At 54.1% G+C, this 22,920-nt stretch overlaps 2 protein-coding genes across 3 annotated transcripts; one reads left to right on the top strand and one right to left on the bottom strand.

Annotated features, from left to right (window-relative positions):
* Positions 1–3,996: 3,996 nt before the first annotated feature.
* Positions 3,997–4,727, top strand: LOC111138793 (S100 calcium binding protein A12). Its single transcript, XM_022490690.1, has 2 exons — positions 3,997–4,134; positions 4,587–4,727. The coding sequence occupies exons 1-2, from the start codon at positions 3,997–3,999 to the stop codon at positions 4,725–4,727; spliced, it is 279 nt and encodes a 92-aa protein (XP_022346398.1).
* A 12,106-nt stretch (positions 4,728–16,833) lies between these two features.
* LOC111139012 (protein S100-A9-like) lies at positions 16,834–20,012 on the bottom strand. 2 transcript variants are annotated; one of them, XM_022491093.1, is made up of 3 exons: positions 19,526–20,012; positions 18,985–19,157; positions 16,834–17,184 (listed from the first exon to the last, which is right to left on the bottom strand). In XM_022491093.1, the coding sequence occupies exons 2-3, from the start codon at positions 19,132–19,134 to the stop codon at positions 16,942–16,944; spliced, it is 393 nt and encodes a 130-aa protein (XP_022346801.1). In that variant the 5' UTR covers positions 19,135–19,157; positions 19,526–20,012; the 3' UTR covers positions 16,834–16,941. The 2 variants fall into 2 exon arrangements, with proteins under 2 accessions (XP_022346801.1, XP_022346802.1); XM_022491094.1 differs by having other exon boundaries at positions 16,928–17,184; positions 18,985–19,153.
* Positions 20,013–22,920: the final 2,908 nt, after the last annotated feature.

The following is a 22,920-nucleotide window of genomic DNA, read 5'->3' as shown; positions in this document are numbered from 1 at the left end:
GTTAGAATGGAAAAAATTAGCAAGACAGGAAACAACATGTGTTGGAGAGGATGTGGAGAAAGGGGAACCCTCTTCCACTGTTGGTGGGAATGCAAGTTGGTGCAGCCACTTTGGAGAACAGTGTGGATATTCCTCACTGAAGAAATTAAAAATAGAGCTTCCCTATGACCCTGCAATTGCACTACTGGGTATTTACCCCAAAGATACAGATGGAGTGAAAAGAAGGGCCATCTGTACCCCAATGTTTATAGCAGCAATGGCACTTTTTTCCCCCTCTCCCTGCTTGCGTGGGAGTTCGTTTCCCTGTTAGAGAAGATAGCTATGCGGGGAGTGCCTTGCTTGCGAGGGCAGGACACTCCCATTTACTGTGTCTCCTCAGAGTCAGGCTCGGGCTGACTTGGGCCCTAAACCCGGCTTGACGGCTGCCATCCTGACCCTTCAGGTCGCCCGGCTCCACCTTCGGGTCTGGGTCAGCCTCTTCCCACTTCTTCTTGAGTGTGACTAAAGGAGTCATTTGGGCTGTCATGGGTATTTTCTTGGGTATTTATTTTTTTAGCCGTTGCAAAAATTTTAATGATAAAAAGGTGTTTTACATGGGGATACTAGACTCTTTTTGGTCATGCTCCTGAAACTAATAAGGGTAATTCTAAATTTTGATGTAATTTCAATTTGATGTAATTTAATTTGATAATTCCAGGCTTACAGAAAAATTGCAAGTATTTTACAGGAAACTCCCATGTACCCTTTCCTCAGATTTCCCAGCCCAACTCATCATCTCTTTACATTACACGAATTTGAAATTGTTGTGATGGGCTTTTACAGGGTGTCCCCATCAGAGCACCTACGGATTCCAAATTGAGGTTAAAGGGTTTGAATTCATGTTTTTATGAGTAGCTAAAGTTTTCTTGCCTTGTGCAAGGTTTTCCAACACTGCCAAAGCACTTGGACTAACTTCACAAGGGAGTTGCAAAAGTGTCAGTCTGGCTCAATGTTTCTTTGAAAAGCTAATTTTTTATCGTGTCGTATGTTATTACTCTTTGTACGTAAGTGACTCTAGATGTATTTTTTTAAATGAATAGACTCTACTTTTAAGGGGAAGTTTTATGTTTATGGACAAAGTGAGCAGACAGTGTAGAGGGTCCCTGTACATCCCAGTTCCTCGGTACTGACATCCTGCATTAGTGTGGTCCGTTTGCCACCGTCCATGAGCCAGCAGGGAGCCGTTGACTACCGTGCCCGTCGGGTGGGGCTCCCTTGGGACTCACTCTGTGGGTCTGGACAGATGTTGATGATGCATCTCCAGCAGGACAGGACTATCCACGGCCAACTCTGAATAGAACAGTTTCCATGTTTTCCATTCTCCTCGGCTGCCCTGAGCATCAGCCTTCCTGCCCAGCCCTGGCCTGGAGGACTTCCGGTCGCGTGGGGGACACAGGACCAGCCCAGGTGGTGGCCAGGAGGCCGTCAGTCTCAGGCACAGCCCTGGGGGCCCCTGGAACTGAGGCCAGCAGTGGGACACCATGGAGCCAGAGGAAACATCCCAGAAGCTTGGTCTTTCTCCTTGGGGCTACTCCTACCTTTCCCTTAGGGTTGGGTTGGCGGGAGCGGGGAGGAAGAAATGTGTCAGGTGCTGGCTATGTGTTGACTCCCTTGTTTTCCCTGAGACTTTGCTGGTGGCACGGATCAGGGGCCCCTGCTTGGGTGGGTGAGGGGTCTTCCTTGGATGGGAGGCTGGGGTGTAGGCTCTTCTACCATGGTTGCAGTCAGGTCTCTTTCCCTTTCCAGAAGCCCCAGTGGCCAGTGGCCAGGCCCCCAGAAGGCTGGGCTGCCCAGAGTGATCCACATCCAAGTCAAGGAGGTAAGGTAGTAGGGAAAACAAGTGTAAAGATCACTTTTTACTCTTTTCAAGCACATTCTTACATATTCTCCCAATTCAGCCTCATAACAACTCTGAGAACTAAGGGACAGCAAGATGACCACACAAATGAGGAAACAGGTTCACAGATGTCAAGGGCTATTCACAGATGTCAGAGCTATTCCCCAATACCCTTCCACAGCTGCCCACTGTGGCCACCAAAGCAGCCCATCCCAGAGTGGGATCTGGGTCTCTAATCTTGGGCTGACTGGCCCTTGGCAACCCCCCCCACCCCTCTGGACCCTTCAGCCCCCCCTCCCAGCCCCAGCCCATTGGTGGTAAACCCCCTGTGTTATTATTGAGGAAGGTGTCGGCACCCACTTTGTTCCGAATTTCAGGAAGGCAGCCCCAGAATTTGTGCTCTCTGTGTCTGAGTCAAGTACGGCACTCCCCACACAGTGATTGGGGTGTGGGGGTACGTGGAGGAAAGAATTCTTGAAAAAGCTAGTTAAGACTTGACTGTATTAGGCAAAAAACTGGAAGGAAAATCAGAGTCTTATATAAGAGTGTCTAAATCTGCCCCATATTATATTTTTTACAAAAAGTATGAGCATGTTTTATATTTTGATAACCAAAAAACCCCCAAACAAAACATAACAAAAATAAACTCCAAACAAACCCTATTCTGATTTAGGGAAAAAACGACATCAATGACAAATGTTTTGAAAGCAGACAAATTTAGGTCTGATACCTTACTCCTCCAAACTCATTTTCTTCATCTGCGTAATGGGCACTCATCCCACAGCCCTGTTTGGAGGATCAAGAGAGGGTTTGTATGAAGCAGTGTCTGGAGAGCCCAACATGGACTCACTTTTCAAAACACAGAGACTTAAGTTTTTTAGAACAGTTTTTGATTTATGGAAAAGTGGATAAGACACTGTAGACAGTTCCTAAATACCTTAAACAGTCGGTCTCCCCATGATTAACATCTCGTATTCATATGATACATTTGTTACATTGATGAACCTTTCTTGATACCTTATTACTAACTGAGTGCCCCTTCCCTGTTCCGGGGAGTGCACGTCCACTTTGATGGTTTTTATTATCATTATTGTTTTTGTTGTAATAGACACTCAGCAAACGCCTCTCCCCAGTCCTTCCCTTTCCCGGTATGTGCCATCCAGACAGCAAAGCCTGTTCCTAGGGTTCCCGTTACTAGGGTTTCCCAGTAAAGGGCCACAGTTTAACTCAGGGGACAGAGGTAAACCTGAAGGCGGGGTCCCGTCCCAGAGCTGAGGGCCCCTTGGGCGGGGTGGTGAGATCCGGGGTGTGTGTCAGGCTGAGCAGGGGTGGGTGGCGTGTGCCACGGGAGCCATCTGGAGGGCTCATGTTCCAGTCAAAGCCACAGGTTTGGAGTTTCTGTTGAGCAACAAAGCATTGTCTAGCAATTGCCTCAAGATGAATCAGAGAGATTTCTTCACTCGATGTTGAAGGTGAAGCCTGCAGTGCCTTATAAAAGCCTCCAGGCTCCGTCCTCCTCACCAGCACCGACTTCTTGTTGCACTGTTGCTCTCCAGCACGCTGAAGGTAAGTGTCCTGTCCCTGGCTATGGGGGCTTCATAGGGCGGTGACTGCAGGTGGCGACCGCAGGCTGTTGGAAGCCATAACGTTCTGCTTGCCAGAGCGCCTCCAGACTGACTGCATTTTGGCCTCAAGGAGACCAGTCCTTGGTGCACTAGGTAGACCCAGGCTCAGGACCTGGGGTTGTGAAGGTAGAAGAGGCTGGTAAATGTCTGCAGGAGACCTGGGGCCGAAGTGCCATCACCTGGGGAAAGGGAAGAGCCTGGCCAGCCCCCAAACCCTTCCTGCGTGTGCTTGAGTGAACAGCACCCCGAGTGACACTCCCTAGGAGACAGGGGGACACGGAACACTGTGGCCACAGGGGCTGATTCTTTTAGACTTTAAACTGAAGTCTAACTACAAATGAAAAATTCACCGCAGATCAAACAGTGCAGAGAGAACACCAAGCAGAGGCGGGGGAGTCATCCCTTGTCTGAACCAGAATGAGAGGAGAGAGGGGACTGGGGGCGGGTGAGATTGGACCTGCCCTGGACCTCCCGTGTCTTCTGAAGGTTGAGAAGATGACTAAGCTGGAGGACCACATGGAGGGGATCATCAATGTGTTCCACCAGTACTCAGTCCGGAGGGAGCACCCTGACAAGCTTTCCAAGGGTGAGATGAAGCAGCTGATCACAAGAGAACTTCCAAATGCCCTCAAGGTAGGTGACATCCCTCACACCCAAACTCACTCGCTGAAGGGCTGGGCTGGGGTTGGCCTGAGGGCGCTCTCCTGAGCTGTGGGATGGTGTGTGTGTGTGTGTGTGTGTGTGTGTGTGTGTGTGTGTGTGCGCGCGTGCAGGCGCTCCTCCTTCTCTCCAGAACTCACTCTGTCACCTCAGGCTCTCTTCACCTCTCCCTCTGGGACCGCTCACTCACCTGGGGGGACTGGTGAGCTGCAGGGACCGCCCTGGCCGAGACCCGTGTGGCTCAAGGGTTAGCTCATGACAGCTGCGTCCCTCCGGTCTCTGTTTTGTCATGTTGGGTTCTCCAGCGCAGTTTTGGCGAATGAGTTAATTGTCCCTGGGCCTCCCTGAGCCCAGCTCTGAGGGGCGAGAGGCCTGGAGAAAGGGGAGGAAGAGTCTGAGCTCACTGTCTCTCATGCCCCTTCCAGAACACCAAAGATCAAGCTGCCATCGACCAGACATTCAAAGAGCTGGACACTGATAAAGATGGAGAGCTCAGCTTCCCCGAATTCGTATCCCTCCTGGCCCGTGTGCTCATCACTGCCCACGAGGATATCCACAAGGAATAGGAAGCTCTCAGGGGCTTTTCTCTGGCAGAGTCCCCAAGAAAACCATTCCTTGTAGTCATTGCAGCCCAGCCCTGCACGTGGAAAGGGAGAGTTAATAAACGTATTCTCGAAAAGTTCTCAGTAGTGGGCACTTTCTTTATTTCCATGTCCACGGTCTCCGAACTGGAGGACATCTCACCCCTGAGAGTCTGACAGACCTCGTTTAGAGCCTTGGGAAGCCCTGTCTGTTTGTTCGTTTATTCACCAGCTATTAAACGTCCACTGTTTGGCTCCTTCATTCATTTGTTCAACAAATATTCCCTGAACGTCTGTGATAGTCAGAGATCGAAGACAAAACCCTGTCCACCTGGGGCTTGTGTTCTACTGGGGAGGAGAGCAAACAAACAAGCAGACAGACAGACAGACAAACAAATAGACAAATAAAAGCACATCCTATGATATGGGGTAGACAGTGATAAGTGGTATGAAGTAAGCTAAAGGGGGAAGGGGAGAGGCAGAGGAAGGGACAGAGGGAGAGAATCTCAAGCAGACCCGTCCCCCTGCCCCTGCTCAGTTCAGAGCCCAATGCAGGGCTCGATCTCACGACCCAGAGATCTCGACCTGAGCTGAGATTAAGAGTCAGACGCTTAACCGACTGAGCCACCCAGGCACCCCCAAAATATAGACGTTATTATTGAAATATTTTGCATTCTTTCCCTTTTTTCTAAGACTCTGAAATCCAGCATGCCTCATGCTGACAGTCACCGTTCATGAGGCCAGCCATCACGTGTAGCTCATGGCGATCACCCTGGAAACGCAACCCCAGCCCATTTGAGGGATGAGGGGGCCAGACTAGGGGGGCGGGAGTGCTGGTGTTAAAGCATACTCAGGCTCTGCATACATTTGAAGGTGGCAATGAGAAATCAAGGGTAACTCTGAAGATGTATCCCTGAGACGGGGCTGGATGTTGTGGATGCAGAGACAAAGTCCTTGCCAGCTGAAAATCCAAGCAGCAGAAATCCCCACACATTGTTGTATTTGTTTTGGCAGAAGGAAACAGAGGGGGGCATAGTGAACAGGAGAGTGGCCTGGGCTTGGGTGTTGGGGTCAGTTAGGTATCCTGGAGGAGTAGACCCCTGGACATGAAATTTGGGGTAGAACTTTGAAAGGGGGAAAATGATGCAGAATTTCCGTGAATTTCTTTGATTCTTTCAAGGGTGTGGGTGGGGGGCAGGAAGGCGTTGGGAGCGACAAGGGACGTGAGAGCAGGGAGAAGGGGGTTAGCTCCACCCAGCATGGGGCCTGGTGAGGGAGCCCTTCACTGGCCAGCCTTCCTCCTTCCTGAGGTCTGGGCCAGGTTCTTTGTTCAATGCCCTAGAGCGGTGCAGCTCTCCTTCTGTATTCTCTCCTGCTGTCACTCAGCCTCCCTCATGGAATTGCGTAACGTCAGTCTCCTCCATGGGGCAGGTGCTGTTTCACTGTGCCTGGCATATGGCGGGGTTTCGTGAACCTGTCTTACACGAATGAACATACGGACATCAGGGTGGCTGTTGGTAGGATTCCGTCCTACCAGAGAGAGTAGAGGAAGGAGGATGGACCCTGAGGGCAGCAATCGTGTCCCTGAAGGACAGGGTCAATGCGTCCTGGTGAGAAGTGCATTCATCTGAGTCAGTAGAAGTCCCTGGGGGCATCCCTGTCTTCAGCCCCTTCTGGGGCTGAGTTCAGTCTGCAGAAGGTTGGTGTCCCTTTGAAGTCACACTCCGTGCAGCTGGTGTCAGAGCACTGAAATGTTATGGGCAAACGTGCTGGTGCTTGGAGGTAGGGCCTCCCAGAGGTTAGGGTTAGATCAGGTCATGAGGCTGGGGCCCTCCCAATGAGATTAGTGCCCTTATAAGAAGAAGACTCACACAGAGAGAGTGAGAGTTGGCCTTCTCTCCAGGAGCGTACACAGCAGAAGGTGCTGTGTTCAAGGCAGGAGGACAGGCCTCACCACGACCTGACCACTCTGACACCCTGCTCTCACACTTCCAGTCCCGAGAATCGTGAGAAGTACGTGTGTACTGTTAAAGCCCCCAGTCTCTGACTTTTCATGCCAGCAGCTGAGCAGCCTGGGACGCCACAGAAGCAGCCCCAGGACCCAGCCCGGGGCTCTGGGCGACCCTCCCGTGGCTGCTCCCTCTGGCTTGTCTGCAGCAGGAGGGACAGGACAGAGGGCAGAGTTTGTGACAGCATTTGAGAAAGATTAGGTAATTTTCTGGAGCCCAGGAATGACCGCTAAGAAGGGGAGCTTTATATTGGGGAAGGGGTGGGTCTGTCTCTCTGTTTATTCTTTGCTGAGGGAAGCTGGGATTGAGCACGGAATCCAGGAAGTGACCAGTCCTGACCACTGAGGCCTGGGGTTGGAGGTTTGCTGGGCTGCCCACCACATCTGTGGGATGTGGATCTGAGGTAAAGCTGAGGCAGGAGGAAAGTATGGTAGGCTGAGATGGGGTGAAGTTGGATTGGCAGAAGAGGAAGGAATTTAGAACCCAGAGAAGGGGATCTTGGAATGGCCCCAGCCTAGATGATGATAGGGAAAGAGTCAGGAAAGCCCTCACTTGCTGGGTGACCCCACTAGGTGAAGCACTTTGCCTCTCTGGACTTCTGTTCTCTTCATTTCTGAAAAATCCAAAGGAATTAAAGAAATTCATTTTGAAGATTTTAGACTAGGTGAACACTCAGGTGTCACCCAGATTTAACATTCCAGATGTTTTGATGGGAGGGAGGAGAGCTTTGAGTGGGATCTAGAAGCATTGGAAGGAAGTGTGTTCTTGGACATGAAAGGGTAGCGGTCAAGAGTATGAGGGTTGGGGTTAGTTTTACCACTTACTTACCATGAGACCTTGAATGAGTCATTCAAAATCTCCAAGTCCCAGTTTTCCATCAGTAAAGTGAGGATAACCATGGTCCCTCTCTTCCAGAGTTGGTGTGAGGACCAGATAACCTAACAGAACAGGGGAAGCACTCAGCACATCTCCTGATAACCACGCAAGCCCTCAACAGCCAGCAGCGGTCACAGCAAGACACTGACTTGTGTAGGAAGTCATGGCTGTCACTGGTCAGCTGCTCGCTGCTGCAACCCCAACAGTGAAGGGTATTTTATTTTATTTTTTTTAAAGATTTTATTTATTTATTGGATAGAGAGAGAGATCACAAGCAGGCAGAGAGGCAGGCAGAGAGAGAGGAGGAAGCAGGCTCCCCGCTGAGCAGAGAGCCCGATGCGGGGCTCGATCCCAGCACCCTGGGATCATGACCTGAGCCGAAGGCAGAGGCTTAACCCACTGAGCCACCCAGGCGCCCCGTGAAGGGTATTTTAAACCCAAGCAAAGATGAGGGTAATTTTAGGATAGAGTTGGATAAAGTTGACCGGGGCTGGACAGGGAACCAAGGGCAGCTGAGTTCTGTCTTTCCCTAAAGATCTTGAAATGGTTGGACCAGGACCAGGCTGCTGTTGCCCAGACCAGAGCTCTCACAGGTCTGTGACCAGTTCTGAGACACGGAGTCCTGTCGGAATGTGCTGGAAAACAACAACAAACCACTGGGAACAAACCCACCGTATTTGCTGTTCTGAAAACGTTCACCAGCCATGATTTAGTTTCAAAAGAGCCAACTGAACCACTGATTGAACTTACATCCTATGTAGAGAAACGTTAAGGCCCCCAAAGTTGGTAAAAGTTCATCAGCCAGAGGTACCTGAGGGCAAGGGAAGGCCCCCAGCCTGGTTTCCAATGTGCCTGGTTGGACTCCCAGAGCCACTGCTTCTTGGCTCTGTGAGTTTGAGCAAGTGGTCTCCCTTGTCTGAACCTCAGTCTTTCTACCTGGAAAGTGCTGTTTGGACCAGACAAAACTGCAGAGACTTGTCCCCAGATGACGGCAGGCATCGTGAATCAAGCAGCCGGATCCAGGGACCACAGGCCTGAACCACGGGACCACAGAGACTGGGCCTGTTCTCTGTAGCATCTTGTCATCAACCTCCTGCCCTCCACTCTCAGTTCTGGTCTCAGAACCACTCAGAAGTGGCCATTCTGGAATGTTCTCTAGTTTCCTTGTGAACTTTTGGAGTTTTTGGATTCTGCACCTGCTGTGCTGTTGTCCTCTTTTCCTGAAGTGGCCTCTTGTCTCTTTAAGGCATCTACCCTGTTTTAGGCACCAGATCACTGGGATCTAGATCCTATGCTTGCCCACCAAGGCCCAACCCAGTCGTTGCATCCACCGGGGAGCTCACCCCCTCACATCCCTTGCACGCTTCCACTCTCCCATCCACAGTAGATTCCTGGAACGCAGGGCCGCCTGCCCACTGGGGTAGCGCTGTGAGCAGCGGCGCATTATTCAGTAGGCGACAGCAATTCCATCGTCTTGCTGCAACACCTAGCCCTTCAGAAAGACATCTCGGGAGGGCTTCTGGCCCACTGTAAGCCAAGCCAGGCCAAGCCAACATGCGTGTCAGGACTTTGGAAATCAGGAAAGGATGTGCACTCAAGGAGGTGGCTACCGGGAGCCCAGGGCAAAAATGACTAGGACTCAACGTTTTAGCTTGGCCAATATAAAAAGTCATCTAAGTCAAAAGGAAGTGAACTCGACTATGCTTCTCTGATTTCTCTGATTAGGTAACACAGCCTTGGGCACACAGTAGCTCAACTCTTGCCCTTTCAAAACTCACCTTGGCATTAATCTGCAGGTGCTTACCCTCGCCTTCTTTCTCTCTCCGCCTCCACCCATGCCAAAGACACAGGCAGAAGGTGGGTCCTCCGAGCTCCCCAGGACGCCTGTGGTTATCCTCCGTCTTGGCCTTTCTTTGGTCCACACCATTATATTGAAAATATCTACTTGGGTGTTTGTTGCCCCATTAGGCTGAGGGCTCCTGGAGGGCAGGGACCTAACGCCATGTTTGATCTGAAGACCCAGGCTCAGTGCCACAGCCTCCTAGCCACTCCCCACACTTCCACTCTGCACTCCAACCCTCCTCCGCACAGCAGCCCAACAGCCTCCAGACCAAGGCCACTGTGCCACTTAGCTGATTAAAGCCCATCAGAAGTTCTCCAAGCCTGACTCTCGGGCCTCGTTTCCCTTACTGCTTCCCTGGGGAGGCCCTGGCTGCTTCTGTGCCCAACACTTCATCCCATCTCCCTCTGATTTTCTTTGTGGAGCTCGTCACCTCTGAAACCACCCGTTCTTCATTCCTTAGTTTGCTTACTGTCTGACTGTCCTCTAGACGTAGACTCAAGCGAGCAGTGACGGTGATGTCCTCATGCTGCTGCTCCTCAACGTCCAGCCGCTGGATCCGTGTGTGACCGAGCGGTGTTGGTGTTGTGGGACCAACTTGGTGTTTTCTAACAGAGCGCCTAGTCCAGAAAGCAGTGAGACGCTCCTGGCGGCTGTGGGGAGGGTGGGCCCGGCACAGAGGGTGCTGGCCATGGGGGGGGACTCCCCTCTATCCGACCTCAGCAATATTTGAAGGCAGTTGTCATGACCTCCCTTGCTTCTCTTTTCCAGGCCCAAGGGCTGCAGGCCTTACTCTTTCCCTCATGATTTCTCTAGGTGCTGTCGAGGTAGCCCATGCTCTGCTTTGGAGGGGTCATGCCGGGCTAGATCGGACCCCGAGTTACTTCTCAAAGGCATTGCCCTTCCTGGAACGACCCGAGCTCCTTGGCATTCAGCACTTGGCTCCTTGGTCTCAGCCCCGAGACCAGGAGGGCGGAAAGCGGGATGAGAGGAGAAGACTCGGAGTGAGAATGTAGACTGATGGAGGGAGGCGTGTGCGGCCTGGAGAAGGGGTTGGGGAGGCGGGAGGAGGAGAGGAGGGGTGGACTGGAACTGGGCCCAGGCTGCTCCCTTGGGACTCGGCAACAGCTGCCCGTCTCTGACCCGCACATGATGATTCTGGGTGCATGGGTGAAAATGGGAAAACTGGGGGTGCTCCGAGGAACAGGCCAGCTGGCCCTCCCAGGTGCTCACGTTCTCTGTCTCGTGTGTGTGAGGGGATCTTTGAGGCAGGGTGTGGGGCCCAGTCAGGCTGGGTTTGGGGCCCTGTGGAGCCACCTGGAGCCCTGGGGTGGATGGAGGACAGTCTCTGGCCTGAGCCCCAGGAGGCAAGAGGACTTGGGCAACCTTCTGTTTCAGCTCTGCTGTCGCTTTGGTAATTGGAATGTCAAAATCTGTGACACAGGATTTTCTACGGTAACTTCGGGAGGGCATGGGTGTGGAGGCTGGATTCTGGAGTTTTCCTCAGAGGAGGGTTTGTGTCAGGGTTGTGTAAACTTGCCTCACCAGCCTGGTGAAAGTGGAGGCCTTTCTTCCTGTCGCGGTCTTGGGAAATAGCGCAGAATTACCCTCTCTACCCTGCAGAGTGTGGGGGGCCGGCCTGCCTGGCTGAGATCCTGGCTGGACACTTCTTTGAGAAGGGCCATCTTGGGCTCGCTCAGCTCCCCCTGGACTGTCTGGCAGCCTCCTCACCGGCCCGGGCCTGTCATCTCGTTCCCACCCCAAATCCATCCCATAAACCACAGACAGAGAGACTTTAAAATAGAAGTATGGTTAAATCACATCCTTCCCTAAAACCCACACTGCTCCTGCCCTCCGTTCTGCCGTGGAGAGAGCAGGCTGCAGGCCTAGACACGGGATGGCCCCCTCGACCCCTCCCACTTCTCTCCCACCCCCAGGGCTCCCCGTTTCCGATCAGACCCCACACCTGCCCACTTCTAGGCCTCATCTGAGCACCTGCTTTTTTATCCCAGGAGGCGCACAAGGCTTGAAGGGGGTCTATATTTGCCTCCAGCCTCTGCTCAAGGGTCACGTTCCTACCTCAAAGTCCCACCGAACTTTAAGCTCTCCAACCTTGCATTGTCCGTATGAAAATCATTTGAGGAGGCCTGCAGGTGAGGCCTTGTCACCCACCCATCAGTGTGTGTCAAGTGAAGGAATGAACGGACAAACGAGTGAATGATGAGAGAACTCTCCTCTTTGCCCAGTCCTAGAGCATCCCATGTCCCCCAGAGCACATTCAGAGCGCTGTGAAGGGCCGGGCCGCCACTCTCCCTTCCTTGTCCCTCCCGGAAAGTCATCCAGAAGTTCACGCTCTGCTGCGAAGGGGCGGCCCCTCCTTACAGGAACCGGGGATGGGCGTTCATGTTGGGCTCTGCTCTTTGGCCATTGTGCAGAGGGGAAACCCCAGAAGTTCCTCTTTCCCGGAGGACTCCTTAATCATAGGGGGATGACTCTCACGTCGGGCGGGAATCTGAGCCCTCATCCTGAGGAAGGAAGCCAGCTCCTCTCTACCCAACAGGACTGGCTTTTCTACTCTTAATGTTTAGTTGGAGTATGGCTGACGGGCGATGCCGGGTCAGGGCGCACGACACAAGCCGGCACATGTCGTCAGCAGAGTCACTGCACGACACTGTTACCGTAGCCTATGTTCCCTGTTCCACACATTTTATCCCTGTGACTTACTTATCTCACAGCTGGAAATCTGTTATAGTCAAATTTACCTATTCTCCTTCACCTGTTCCCCCAACACCCCGACCCCCAACCCCCGCTGCCCCGGCAACCACAACTTTATTCTCTGTATTTGAGTCCTTTTATGCCTTTTTTGGGTTTTATTTGTTTGTTTGTTTTGTTTTTTTAGATTCTGTGAACATGTGAAATCATATGGTACTTGTCTTTTTCTGTCTGACTTACCTCACTGAGCACGGTACCCTCTCGGTCCAGCCATGTTGTCACAGGTGGGACGATTTCCTCCCGTCCGGTGGCTGAGTGACATTCCGTCGTGCGTACACACCACGCCTTCCTCATCTGTTCGTCTGCGGATGGACACTCGGGTTGTTTCTGTGCCGTGTCTACTGTGAATAATGTTGCGATAACTGGAGGGTGCACATGTCTTCGGGATTCGTGTTTCTGTATTCTTCAGGTAAATACCTAGAAATAGAATCACAGTGATTCTGTTTCTAACTGTGAGGACCCTCCGCACCGTCTTCCAGAGTGGCTGCCCCAGTTACATCCCCAGCAGTGCACGAGGGTCCCTTTTCTCCACCTCCTCACTAACACTCGCTGCTGCTTCTCTGTTTTTTTTTTTTTTAAAGATTTTATTTATTTATTTGACAGAGAGATCACAAGCAGGCAGAGAGGCAGGCAGAGAGAGGAGGAAGCAGGCTCCCTGCCGAGCAGAGGGCCCGATGCGGGGCTTGATCCCAGGACCCTGAGATCATGACCCGAGTCGAAGGCAGTGGCCCAACCCACTGAGCCACCCAGGCGCCCCTGCTTCTCTGTTTTAATGCAGCCGTTCGGACAGGTGTGAGGCCGTCTCCCACTGTGGTTTGGGTTTGCGCTTCCCTGACACTGAGGTGCTGAGCATGTTTTCGTGTGTCTGTTGGACATTTGTGTGTCTTCTTTGGAAAAATTTCCCTTCAGGCACTTGGCCTGTTTTAAAATTTGTTTTTGGTGTTGAGGTGCTTGAGTCATTTAATATGCTTTGGACATAAATCCCGCATCAGATACGCCATTTACAAGTATCTTCTCCCGTTCCAGAGGTTGAATCTTTTTTTGCTGATCTTTTCCATCACTGCGGGAACCCTTAGTCTGATGTGGTTCCAGTAGTTTCTCTTTGCCTGTGTTTCTCTTGCCTGGGGAGATTTATGCAGGAAAACATTGCAAAGGCTGAAGTCTAAGAGTTTACTGCCCGTGTTTTAGGAACTGGATGGTTTAAGGTCTCACACTGAGGTCTCTAATCCACTCTGAGTTTCTTTCTGTGTGTGGTGCTGGACAGTGGCCCAGCACCATCTGTTGAAGAGACTGTCCTTTCCCCACTGGATACCCTTGCCTGCTCTGTTGACTTGATCGACCATATGATCGTGGGTTTTTTTGGGGGTCTGTAGTCTGTTCCATTGATCTGTGTGTCCATTTTTATGTCAGGGCCATGCAGTTCGGGTTCCTGCAGCTTTGTGGTGTAGTCTACAATCTGGGGTTGGGATACCTGGAGATTGGTTCTTCTTTCTTTAGATGATTTTGGCTTCAGGGTCTTCTGTGGTTCTATAAATTTTTAGGGTTATTTACAGAACCAGTTTTTTGGGATGGAAGGGGCTAAATCAGCTGCACCAGCTCTCCTACAATCCCTCAGGGCTCTGTGGCGGGCTCACTGTCAGACATTCCCCTGGAGCCTAGAACTCCGTCCTACTCCCAGACTGAGCTAACAGAGAGATTGCAGAAGGGGAACTCTTGGCATCTACGAAGCTCTGTCCCCTGCCACCTTGCCCCGCAGCTGCTCTGCCCTCTTCAGCAAACTGCGCCCCCCCCCGGGTCCCCGGGACCCCCCGACTTCCACTTGCTCATCTGTAGTGTCTCATTGTGGCACCTGGGGCAGTTGAGCTGTCAATTCTGCCTTCGGGGCCATAATCAGACTTGATAAGGGCTTCCAGGTCTGTATGAGGAGTGCAGTGGTGGAAGTCAGAGAGTTCCATGGGCCTGGAGGGTAAGTCCCTACATGTTTGCAGAAGATGGTGGTCAGGGAAGGCTTCATGGCGGCAGTGACAGAGGCCCTAGGAGACTTGCTGGAGACCACAGGGTGCAAAGGTGTGGAGGCTGGAGAAAGTCTGGGTGTTATTTAGGAGAAACACTTTTTTTTTTTTTTTTTTTAAGGAGAAACACTTTGAAAAGGTGGGTGGCTGCATGGCTGGAAGGGATTAGATTTTCCCTGTGCCTCCAAGGATGTGTGGGGGGAACCAGGGTGGAGGGCCGGCAGGCACAAGGTGACAGATTCTGGCTTGGTGTGATGCAGAACCGTCCCAGTGCCAGCGCCACATTAGGAAGCTCCCTTTCCTGGAGGAGTTCAGGCCACCACCTGCTGGGGACGTTGGGAGCATCAGTCAAGCAGGGGGTGGCAGGTGGGTTTTAATCAATGATTTTCAGACTGTTTTCAAGACAAATCCGTTTTCTCAAAGGGAAGCTTCTAGTGGGCAACAGACGAAGGCTGAGATGCCAGAAGAGAGCCGGGCGGGGCTTTGGAGTCCCATCGCCTTGCTGCCCCCTCCCTTCCAGTTCGAGACTTGTGACACCCAAAAGCCTTCCGTCTACCAGTCTTGGTCGCTCCGCCTCCTCCCTCTTTTCTGCACACCACCCACAGGAAAGGAGCACGTGGGACATTCTAGAACACCTGCAGGGTCACTGTTTGTTGAGAAGCCTCCATGGACCAGCCGCCTGCTGGGGATGAGGCCCAGGTGCGCACGTGCCGCAGCCTGGCCCGTGGAGACCACGGTCTGGCGGGGAGGCAGGGTCACAACATACTCATGGGACACTGGGAAAGGGAGGGGGTGCTGAGGGGTGGAGGTGCCTGCCCCACCCTGGGGTATCCCCAGGTCCCCCAGCTGGTTCTCTTTCCCCAAACTGCCTCCAGAAGGTGACTCCTACCTGGTCGTGAAGGTCAGGGAGAAGGTTGATCAGAAGATGAGTCTCCCCAGTCTCAGCATCCTAAGTCAGGCAGGGAAGAGACCTGGGGCTTCTAAACTCTGCTCCCCAAGCTCACACAGCCTGGAGGAGTTCCTAGAAATACCATACCCTCAAGTGGGGCCAAATCCCTGTAGCCATAGCAGAGGCCCCGGGCCCTTAGAGCAGAGGCTGGCACGGTCCGCCGGCAGACAGCCCAGTGACCGGCTACAGCCAGCCAGTGTGGGGCAGTGGAAACCTGACCTCCTCCTTCTGACCTGACCTTCTGACCTGCTCAGCGGTGGGGAAAGAGCCAGGACAGCCAGCCCATGGAGAAGATGGGATTCGAGGCCCTTTTGTCTCCACACTATTTTGTTTTTAAAAGATTTTATTTGTTGGGGCGCCTGGTGGCTCAGTCGGTTAAGTGTCTGCCTTCTGCTCAGGTGATGATCCCAGGGTCCTGGGACTGCTTCTCCCTTTCCTTCTGCCCGCCGTCCCGCCCACTTGAGCTCTCTTTCTGACAGAGAGAGAGAGAGAGAGAGAGAGCGCTAGAGAGAGAGAGAGAGCGTGATCAGGTGGAGGGGCAAGGGTGGAGGGAGGAGCGGGCTCCCCGCTGAGCAGGGAGCCTGATTGGGGGATCGAACCCAGCACCCTGGGATCATGACCTGGGCTGGAGACGGACGCCTCGCTGACTGAGCCCCCCAGGCTTCCTTCTGCATGACTTTGAGCAGCTCCACCGCTTTATGTCCTGGGACTGGGCCCTTCCCCGCTCGGTCTCACTGTCTCCACTTGTGCAGGGAGCTCTGGACCTAAAGTAACATGTCCTCGTGGAAGTGGTTGGCCTTAACGGCTGCAGGGACAGGACTGGAGCTCTTTCTTCCAACCAGCAGGCTGGGCTCTTCTCTCTCCATCTTGGGGCACCGGGTGGGTATGGGTCAGACTCGCCCGCTCTCATCCCTGCCGCACCTGCCCCAGCGCCTGTCCATGGGGATGGTGCTGTGGATCCAGGACACAGGTGACGGGCAAACACAGCCGACCCAGTTCCCTTCTTAGACACAACTGCTCTAGGCGCACCTGTGGGTAAGTCCCAGAAGAGTGAGGTCTCTTAGGAGACGACAGACGGCTGTGGAAGTTGGTGGACAGCCCTGGGGTAAGTCCCAGAAGAGTGAGGTCTCTTAGGAGACGACAGACGGCTGTGGAAGTTGGTAGACAGCCCTGGGGTAACTCCCAGAAGAGTGAGGTCTCTTAGGAGACGGCAGACGGCTGTGGAAGTTGGTAGACAGCCCTGGGGTAAGTCCCAGAAGAGTGAGGTCTCTTAGGAGACGGCAGACGGCTGTGGAAGATGGTAGACAGCCCTGGGTGCAGGAAAGTCAGGGCAGACGGGGCGGCCTGCATGTCGAGAGGAAGGGATATCCGCCTTTTGCCTTCTATGAGGATGAGAGCCAGATGATGGTCAGTACAGGGAAGTCCTGAGCTGGATGGAGGGACCTGAGTAGCGGGGCCTGAGGTGGGAGTAGGAAACAGTCAGGAAGTGAGTCCAAGGGGTTTAGCTGTGGCTTTTCACTCTGTCATTAGCAGATGAAGGGGTTCAGCCGTTAAGGGGCAGGGCCATGTGCCACCCAGGCCCCTGGAAGGACAGGTCGGGAGGAGTGGTGGAAGAAGGACGCACAGTGCTGGCTTGGAGGAAGACTTTATTTTGCTCCCCATTTCCCAGCCCCCCAAGCTAAGGCAGTGGGGCCTCTCTGGGGCCCTCGTTGGGCAGGGGCAGGGTGTCCTGGCCTCCTGGCTAGTGGCTGTGGCCGTGGCCATGGCCACTGTGGCTATGGCAGTGGCCCTGGTCACCCTGCCCAAAGCCTGGCCCGTGGCTGTGGCCTTCTCCTTCAGGGGCGTTCTTGTGCATCTCCTCATGGGAGGCCATTGTCAGCTTGCCCACTAGGATGGAGAACTCCTCGAAGTTCAGCTGCTTGTCTCCGTTTGTGTCCAGGTCCTCCAAGATCTTGTTTATGGCATTGTCATTCTTCTTCTGCTTCTGTGGGTTGGGGGGACAGGGCGGTCAGGCTGGTGGTTTGGCCAGTGCTGGGGACGGGGGCTCAGCCAATGACCCCAGGCAAAGGCATAGGGAAACCTGCCTCCTAGGCCCAAGGTAAAAAATTAAAAATGACCATTGGCGGTTGCCCACGGTCTAGCAGGTGGGGAACATGTGACACTGGTGGATTTATTCTGCATATAACTTGGGCACCGATTCTCTCCATTTTACAGAAGAACTGAGATCAAGAGACTTGCTTGAGGTCATGTAGTTAGTACGCACAGAAATGTCTCCTCATTTGGTCTTTATAACAAGCTTAATAGGTGAACTTGGGTACCCTCCTTGAGGAAGCCGTCGCAGAAAAGGGGAACTAGTTCCTGCGGATTGACAAGGCCTGGGAGCCGGAGGGGGTCATGAGCCCAGCCTTGTTCCAATCCGTGTACCTGACTGTCCTGCTCCTTTCTCTTTTCCTGCCTCTCCCTTCTCTCTCTAGGTTACTCATTAGTGACATTCATTTCAACCTACATAGGGGGCAGCATCTAGGAGAACAAGATGCTTTGTATCCTGTGTGGGGCCAGAGAGCAGTGGATATTGTCCATTGACCCCAAAGGGTGTGACGAAGTCTGCTGAGGGGAGGATGGGAGGTGGGGGGCCAGGCTGCCGTTGGTCCCGCCCTCTGGCTGAGAAGCTCAGCCGAGTCCCTTCCCCAGACCCTGTGGGTGCCCAGCTCAGACCCCAGGCCCTTCCCCCCCCAGCAGCCCCTCCATACGGCCTTCTCTTCTGCACTTTTCCCTGTTGCCCTGTTCCCTGTTCACTCTGGAGCGGTGGCCCCGCAGGGTCTCAGCTTCCCCTCCTGGACAAGGGAGGTGGGTGCTAGGCCAGGTGTGGGAGTCACACGGAGGAGAGCCTCCCCCCACTAGCTCTTGGCTGGACCCTCTCCTGTCCGTGCTGACCAAGCGCCCTGCTTCCCCGTGTCTGCACCTGTGGGGAGCAGCCAGCCTTCCCGCTGTATCGCCTCCTGAGCTGTGTGGGGCTTCCGGGAAGGCTGCCTCCTTCCCCAGGAATGGAGCCGAGACTGGAACTCAGACACCTCACCCTTCTGAGTCCAGGCCTCTGTTTTCCCAAAGTCCCCAAACTTGTAAAGAAAACTGAAAGATTGGATGAAACCAATTCTCCTCCTTCCCCCCACCCCCCAGAGCTGCCTAGTCATTTGCAGATCAGGGGAATAAACTAATTATGTTACTGCGTGTTTTGTGCACACCACTGCCCCATGGGGGCTTTTCCACACGTGGTGTGTTTCCTACTCCGGAGCCCCTCAGCCCTCGCACTGAGACCGCCCTGGGGGTGAACATCTTCCCCGCTTCTGCCAAGGGGTGTCCTCAGTTGCTTCCCTCCTCAGTTTAGCGTTAGCCCAAAAGTCACCTCCTCGGAGGGGCCCTCCTTGCCAACCCACCGAGTCGGCTCTCCCCACCCAGCCCAAGTCACCCACAGTGCGCTTTTGCACCCTTTGGGGCACTGATGGGCATTGGCCTTATCTACGCTCTTTGTTGCCCAGCGTCTTTGCTGTGTATCCCAACCGTGGGTCCCTGTTTGCCACTACGCACTCCAACCTGGGACGGGGCCCTGCACACGGCATAGCTGCCAGTCACTCTGCTCTCTAACTTGGAGCAACTCTAGGGACAGGGCAGCCGGTGCCTCTGCAGGCTGGGCTGAAGGAGTGGCCCTGCAGAGAGCACCCTCGTGCCCCCCGCCTCAGCCCAGACTGCCCGGGCTGCCCCAGGCCTGCTAGGATCCTCTGCCTACCTTGAGGAAGTTGGGCAGCTCCTTTTTGACGAGCTGTTTCAGTTCCTTCTGGTTGAGCGTGTCTGGGTGCCCCAGCCGCACAGAGTACTGGTGGAAGATGTTGATGATAGTCTCGATGCTGCACTCCAGCTGGGACATCTGGTCCGCCATCTTCCTATATTCCCGCACCCTGTCTGAGGAGCGGATGTGTGGGCGCTCAGGTGTTCGGAAGAAAAGGCTGCTGAGCTCCCTGGACACCTCCCACAGGCTGCACGTAGGAACAGCAGGGGAGACAGAAGGAAAAGAAGCTGCGATGGGACTGAGAGAAGATACGCCCCACACATGGGAGGGGTGGGCTTAGGTGTCTGGAGAAGGCTAAAGAGCAGGGTGTTTGAGGACAAGGGGCTCAGGCAGAATAGGAGCCAAGAAATGGTGAGGGAATTTTCAAGTAGGTGGGTCAATCCAGGAGGGCTTCAGGGAGGAGGCCTTGGAGGAGGCCTGTCGTGGCGGGGAGGTGAGGAAGGAGTCGGGGTTTGGGGGGGGAAGCTGAGAGCTCACTTACCCAAGTCACAGAGCCACACAGAGGAATGTGACGGCACTGTGTGTGCCCAGCATTTATAGGCGGCCCCTGGCCAGACCCTCAGCTCTCGTGCGAAGATTGCTTCACAGGTGAGCAGTGTGGCAACCCTGAGTTGGACTGTCAGTGCCAGGAAAGGGGTTGGGGCGGGACAGGAAATGTCCACAAAGTTCCTTGGGCTTTTTTGTGAAATGCCCAGCCCTGGGCCTGGAGCTGGTTTGGGAGGAAGCTGGCTGGGGAGCTCACTTCCTCTCCACCCCAACCCTCTGCCCTACCTGAGTCAGTGAGCCGCACCTCCCCGGGCGGCCCTCACTCTCCCCCTGCTCCGCATGTGTGTGGCCCAGCCAGGCCCATGGAGCCTTCCTATGTCTGCCTGGCTCCCTGATAAGCCCTCCTTGGAGGCTGAGGTGTTGGCGTGGGGTTCTGAGACTCGTGGGGTATGAGTTGGGGCTAGGAGAGTTGTTGGAAGTGCTCCAGCCCCTTGTATGGCAGAGGAGGAAACTGAGGCCAGAGCGGGGCCTGCTTGGTGACCTCGCAGGAACTGGGCCCAGACATCCTGGTTCTTGCTTAAGGGTGATTCCGATCACACCTCCCTCTTACAGTCTGAGTGAGAGAGCCTCAGGAGGACTGCGTCTCTACAGCCATGCCTTTAGGAACTTACAACCTAGAAGACAAAATATTTTTATGTAGCTTCTCATTAGGCAAGACGGGTCCCTCCCTGACTACAGACCTCCCTTGCCCGGGGCAGGAAGCTGAGCTGCTTAGCACAGCACAAAAAGCTCCCAGGAAGCACGGCCCTGCCCCGCCGGCCGTCCCCTCCCGCCCCCTCCCCTGGGGTCTCCGGGGCCCACCTGCCACACTCACCCCAGGCCTTTGTCTTCGGGGCTTTCACCCGAGTGTCCTTCACCCACGACAGGGGGCAGCCCTACCGACCCCTCGTGGCTTGGTTCAGACGCCACCTCGCCCGGAAGCCTGCCTGCTCTCCTCAACTGAAAACAACTGTTCTTCCCCCAGAATCGTTCCCCCCACTTCCGACTCTCAATGCATCCTCTCCTGGGTTGTGCACGTATGTTGCCTTTCTCTGACAACTGCCTGTAGATCCTCTAGGGAGGTTCTTCCTGTTCCCACCCTCCTGAGGACACAGCCCGGGGCTTGGTTGACGGGAGACCTCACACTTGCTGAAGGATCTCACCCAGTGTGGCAGCCTCGCGCCGCCCCCCAACCCCCCGGCCCAGGAAGCACGCACGGAGGACTTAACTATGCGTGCTGCCCTTATGCTTTTGCTCCCTCCGACCTTTCCTGCATCTGGAAAGGTGTCTTTTTTCACCTCCACCAGCGTCTCTGTCCCGTCGTCATGAATCTTCTTTGACTGCTCAGCCCCTCTTCCCTGCTCGGCCTTCTGAAAGCCCCAGGCAGCCACTGTGTGTGCTGCACCGTGGTCTCGAGCACGTCCTGCCTTGCTCTGCTGAGACGGCACATGGAATTGTGGTTAAGAGCTCAGACTGGCTGTGTGACCTTAGGCAGTTTACTTAACCTCTCTGGGCTCACTTCTTGGTCATTAAAACGGGAAAAGAACAGCCTGTTTTGAGAATTGAGGCTGTACGTGTAAAGGGGGAAGAACTCAGTAGGTAGGAGACATGCTTATTAGTTATTGTTTCATTCATTAATATCAGTATTGGTTGAACACCTACTACGTGCCACACAGTGCTAGATGCTGGGGGAACGTGATGGATGAGTCATCATACACGGAGGGGACATAATCTTATATCTCACGTTCCTAATCACATCTTGGGAGCTAGGGGCAGGGCCTGGCACAGTGCCAAACACACAGCCAGCATTTAGTACAGCCTCGCTGGATGTGTGCTGCAGTGGCCGAGCCAGTCACCCCCTGACAGAGTGAACGGAGCAGGGCGAGGTCGGCCCTCCCTTGTTTGCACCTGCGGAGGAAGCTCGGGCTGCTAGGGAATCTGCCAGGAGCCCCAGCAGGTGCCTGGGACTCAGCCGTGCGCCCCACGGTGCCCTCTGCGGGCTCTGTGAGAGCACGTGCGCTCTTGGCCGCGGACCCCAGGCAGGAGTTTTCGCAGGAGGCAGGCACTGGAGCGACCCTGGAGGCTGCAGGCTCTGGGGCAGCAGCATCACCAGAAGGGCAAGTTGGGACGATTCACGCAAGGCCTCCGGCCGGGGACACTAGGGAGTGGTGGCAAATGGGACCCTTCTTTCCTGGAAGGGCAGTGGTCCTCAGCCTCAGGCTGTGGTGGGAAAGTGGACCAGGTGTCGTCCCATCTCCTGAAGGCCCAGAAAATATCAGTTTTATGTGAAAACTCCTGCTTATAAAATTGGTCCACTAATTCTAAAGAAAAATAAAAGCATTAAGAGGAAGGCATGGTGTGCTGAAGAAAGCACAACCCCAGGGTCACAGCTTGGGCTGTGGGCCCAGCCCGAGGCTCTGACTGTCCAGCCTGCCGTGCAAGTCACTTCTGCAGCCCTGGGTCAGGCCCAGCTCCATAGGTGCTGGATGAATGTCTGTTGGATGAGTAAATGCGGGAATGCATGAATAAATGAAGAAACAAGAAGCGTAATGTCGCATACTGGTCTGTTGCCCCGTGACTCTCCGTAGAGCTTTGTCTGTGACTGCAGAAGGTTAACCCAGGATTGAAGTAAAATGGGGGGAGGCGGAGACCAGGAGCAGCAGCGGGTAGGAGTGAGCTGCTGGGCAGGCTTTGAAACAGGTGGGCAGTGGGCTCCCTTGTATCAGCAGACCATAGTGGCCCCCTGGGCCCAGGCTGGTCCCAGCTCAGGAGAGCCTAGGGCTGAGCTCGTAGAGGTCCTGACATGGGTGGGGCTATTTCTGGCTCCATTCATCGCTGCCCCGAAGCCATCTATCCCCCTCTCTGCCAACCAAGGCCAGAGATTGGGATGTGGGGTGATGGGGAGTGGGGTGTTCTCCTTGGGGAATCTCAGAGTCTCCTGCTAGGCCCTGATTTGGGGCCATTCCCCTGGTTCCAGACAGTGATTCTGGAGGCTGCTGTTGAAAGAAAAGGGTATGGTTTCCTCAGCTGTGGCTAAAACAATTAAGCGACCATGTAAGCATGTCTTCCTTCACGGTGCCCAGAACCAAGAGTGGGTCTGTGTCCCCACGGGTCTGCCCCCATCCAGCTGTTGTGTCTCAGGGAAGTTTGTCTCTTCTCCGTTGTTGGTATCAAACCAGGTATTATAGTGGGGCCAGAACAGAGGCACACAGGTAAACCTTCCCCAGGCTCTGTGCCCTTCAGCCTGCAGGGTCCTGGGTGCAAGCTCACGGCTGAGTGCTGGACTCTAGTCCTAGCTTCTCCAGACTTGTTGGATGGGCTTTGGAAAATATTTCTGTGTCTGGGACTCCC

Source organism: Enhydra lutris, unplaced genomic scaffold (assembly GCF_002288905.1).
Source record: "Enhydra lutris kenyoni isolate GAN:26980312 unplaced genomic scaffold, ASM228890v2 scaffoldscaffold94, whole genome shotgun sequence".
NCBI lineage: Eukaryota > Metazoa > Chordata > Mammalia > Carnivora > Mustelidae > Enhydra > Enhydra lutris.
Note: the sequence above shows the minus strand (reverse complement) of the source record. Positions and strands in the feature narration are given on the sequence as shown.

Excerpts from the sequence above, each read along its gene's own strand:
- LOC111139012 (XM_022491093.1), bottom strand. The coding sequence starts at position 19,134 with ATGGCGGACCAGATGTCCCAGCTGGAGTGCAGCATCGAGACTATCATC. Across the intron at positions 17,185-18,984 it reads AGCTGCCCAACTTCCTCAAG|AAGCAGAAGAAGAATGACAA; the intron begins GTAGGCAGAGGA and ends CCCAACCCACAG.
- LOC111138793 (XM_022490690.1), top strand. The coding sequence starts at position 3,997 with ATGACTAAGCTGGAGGACCACATGGAGGGGATCATCAATGTGTTCCAC. Across the intron at positions 4,135-4,586 it reads AACTTCCAAATGCCCTCAAG|AACACCAAAGATCAAGCTGC; the intron begins GTAGGTGACATC and ends TGCCCCTTCCAG.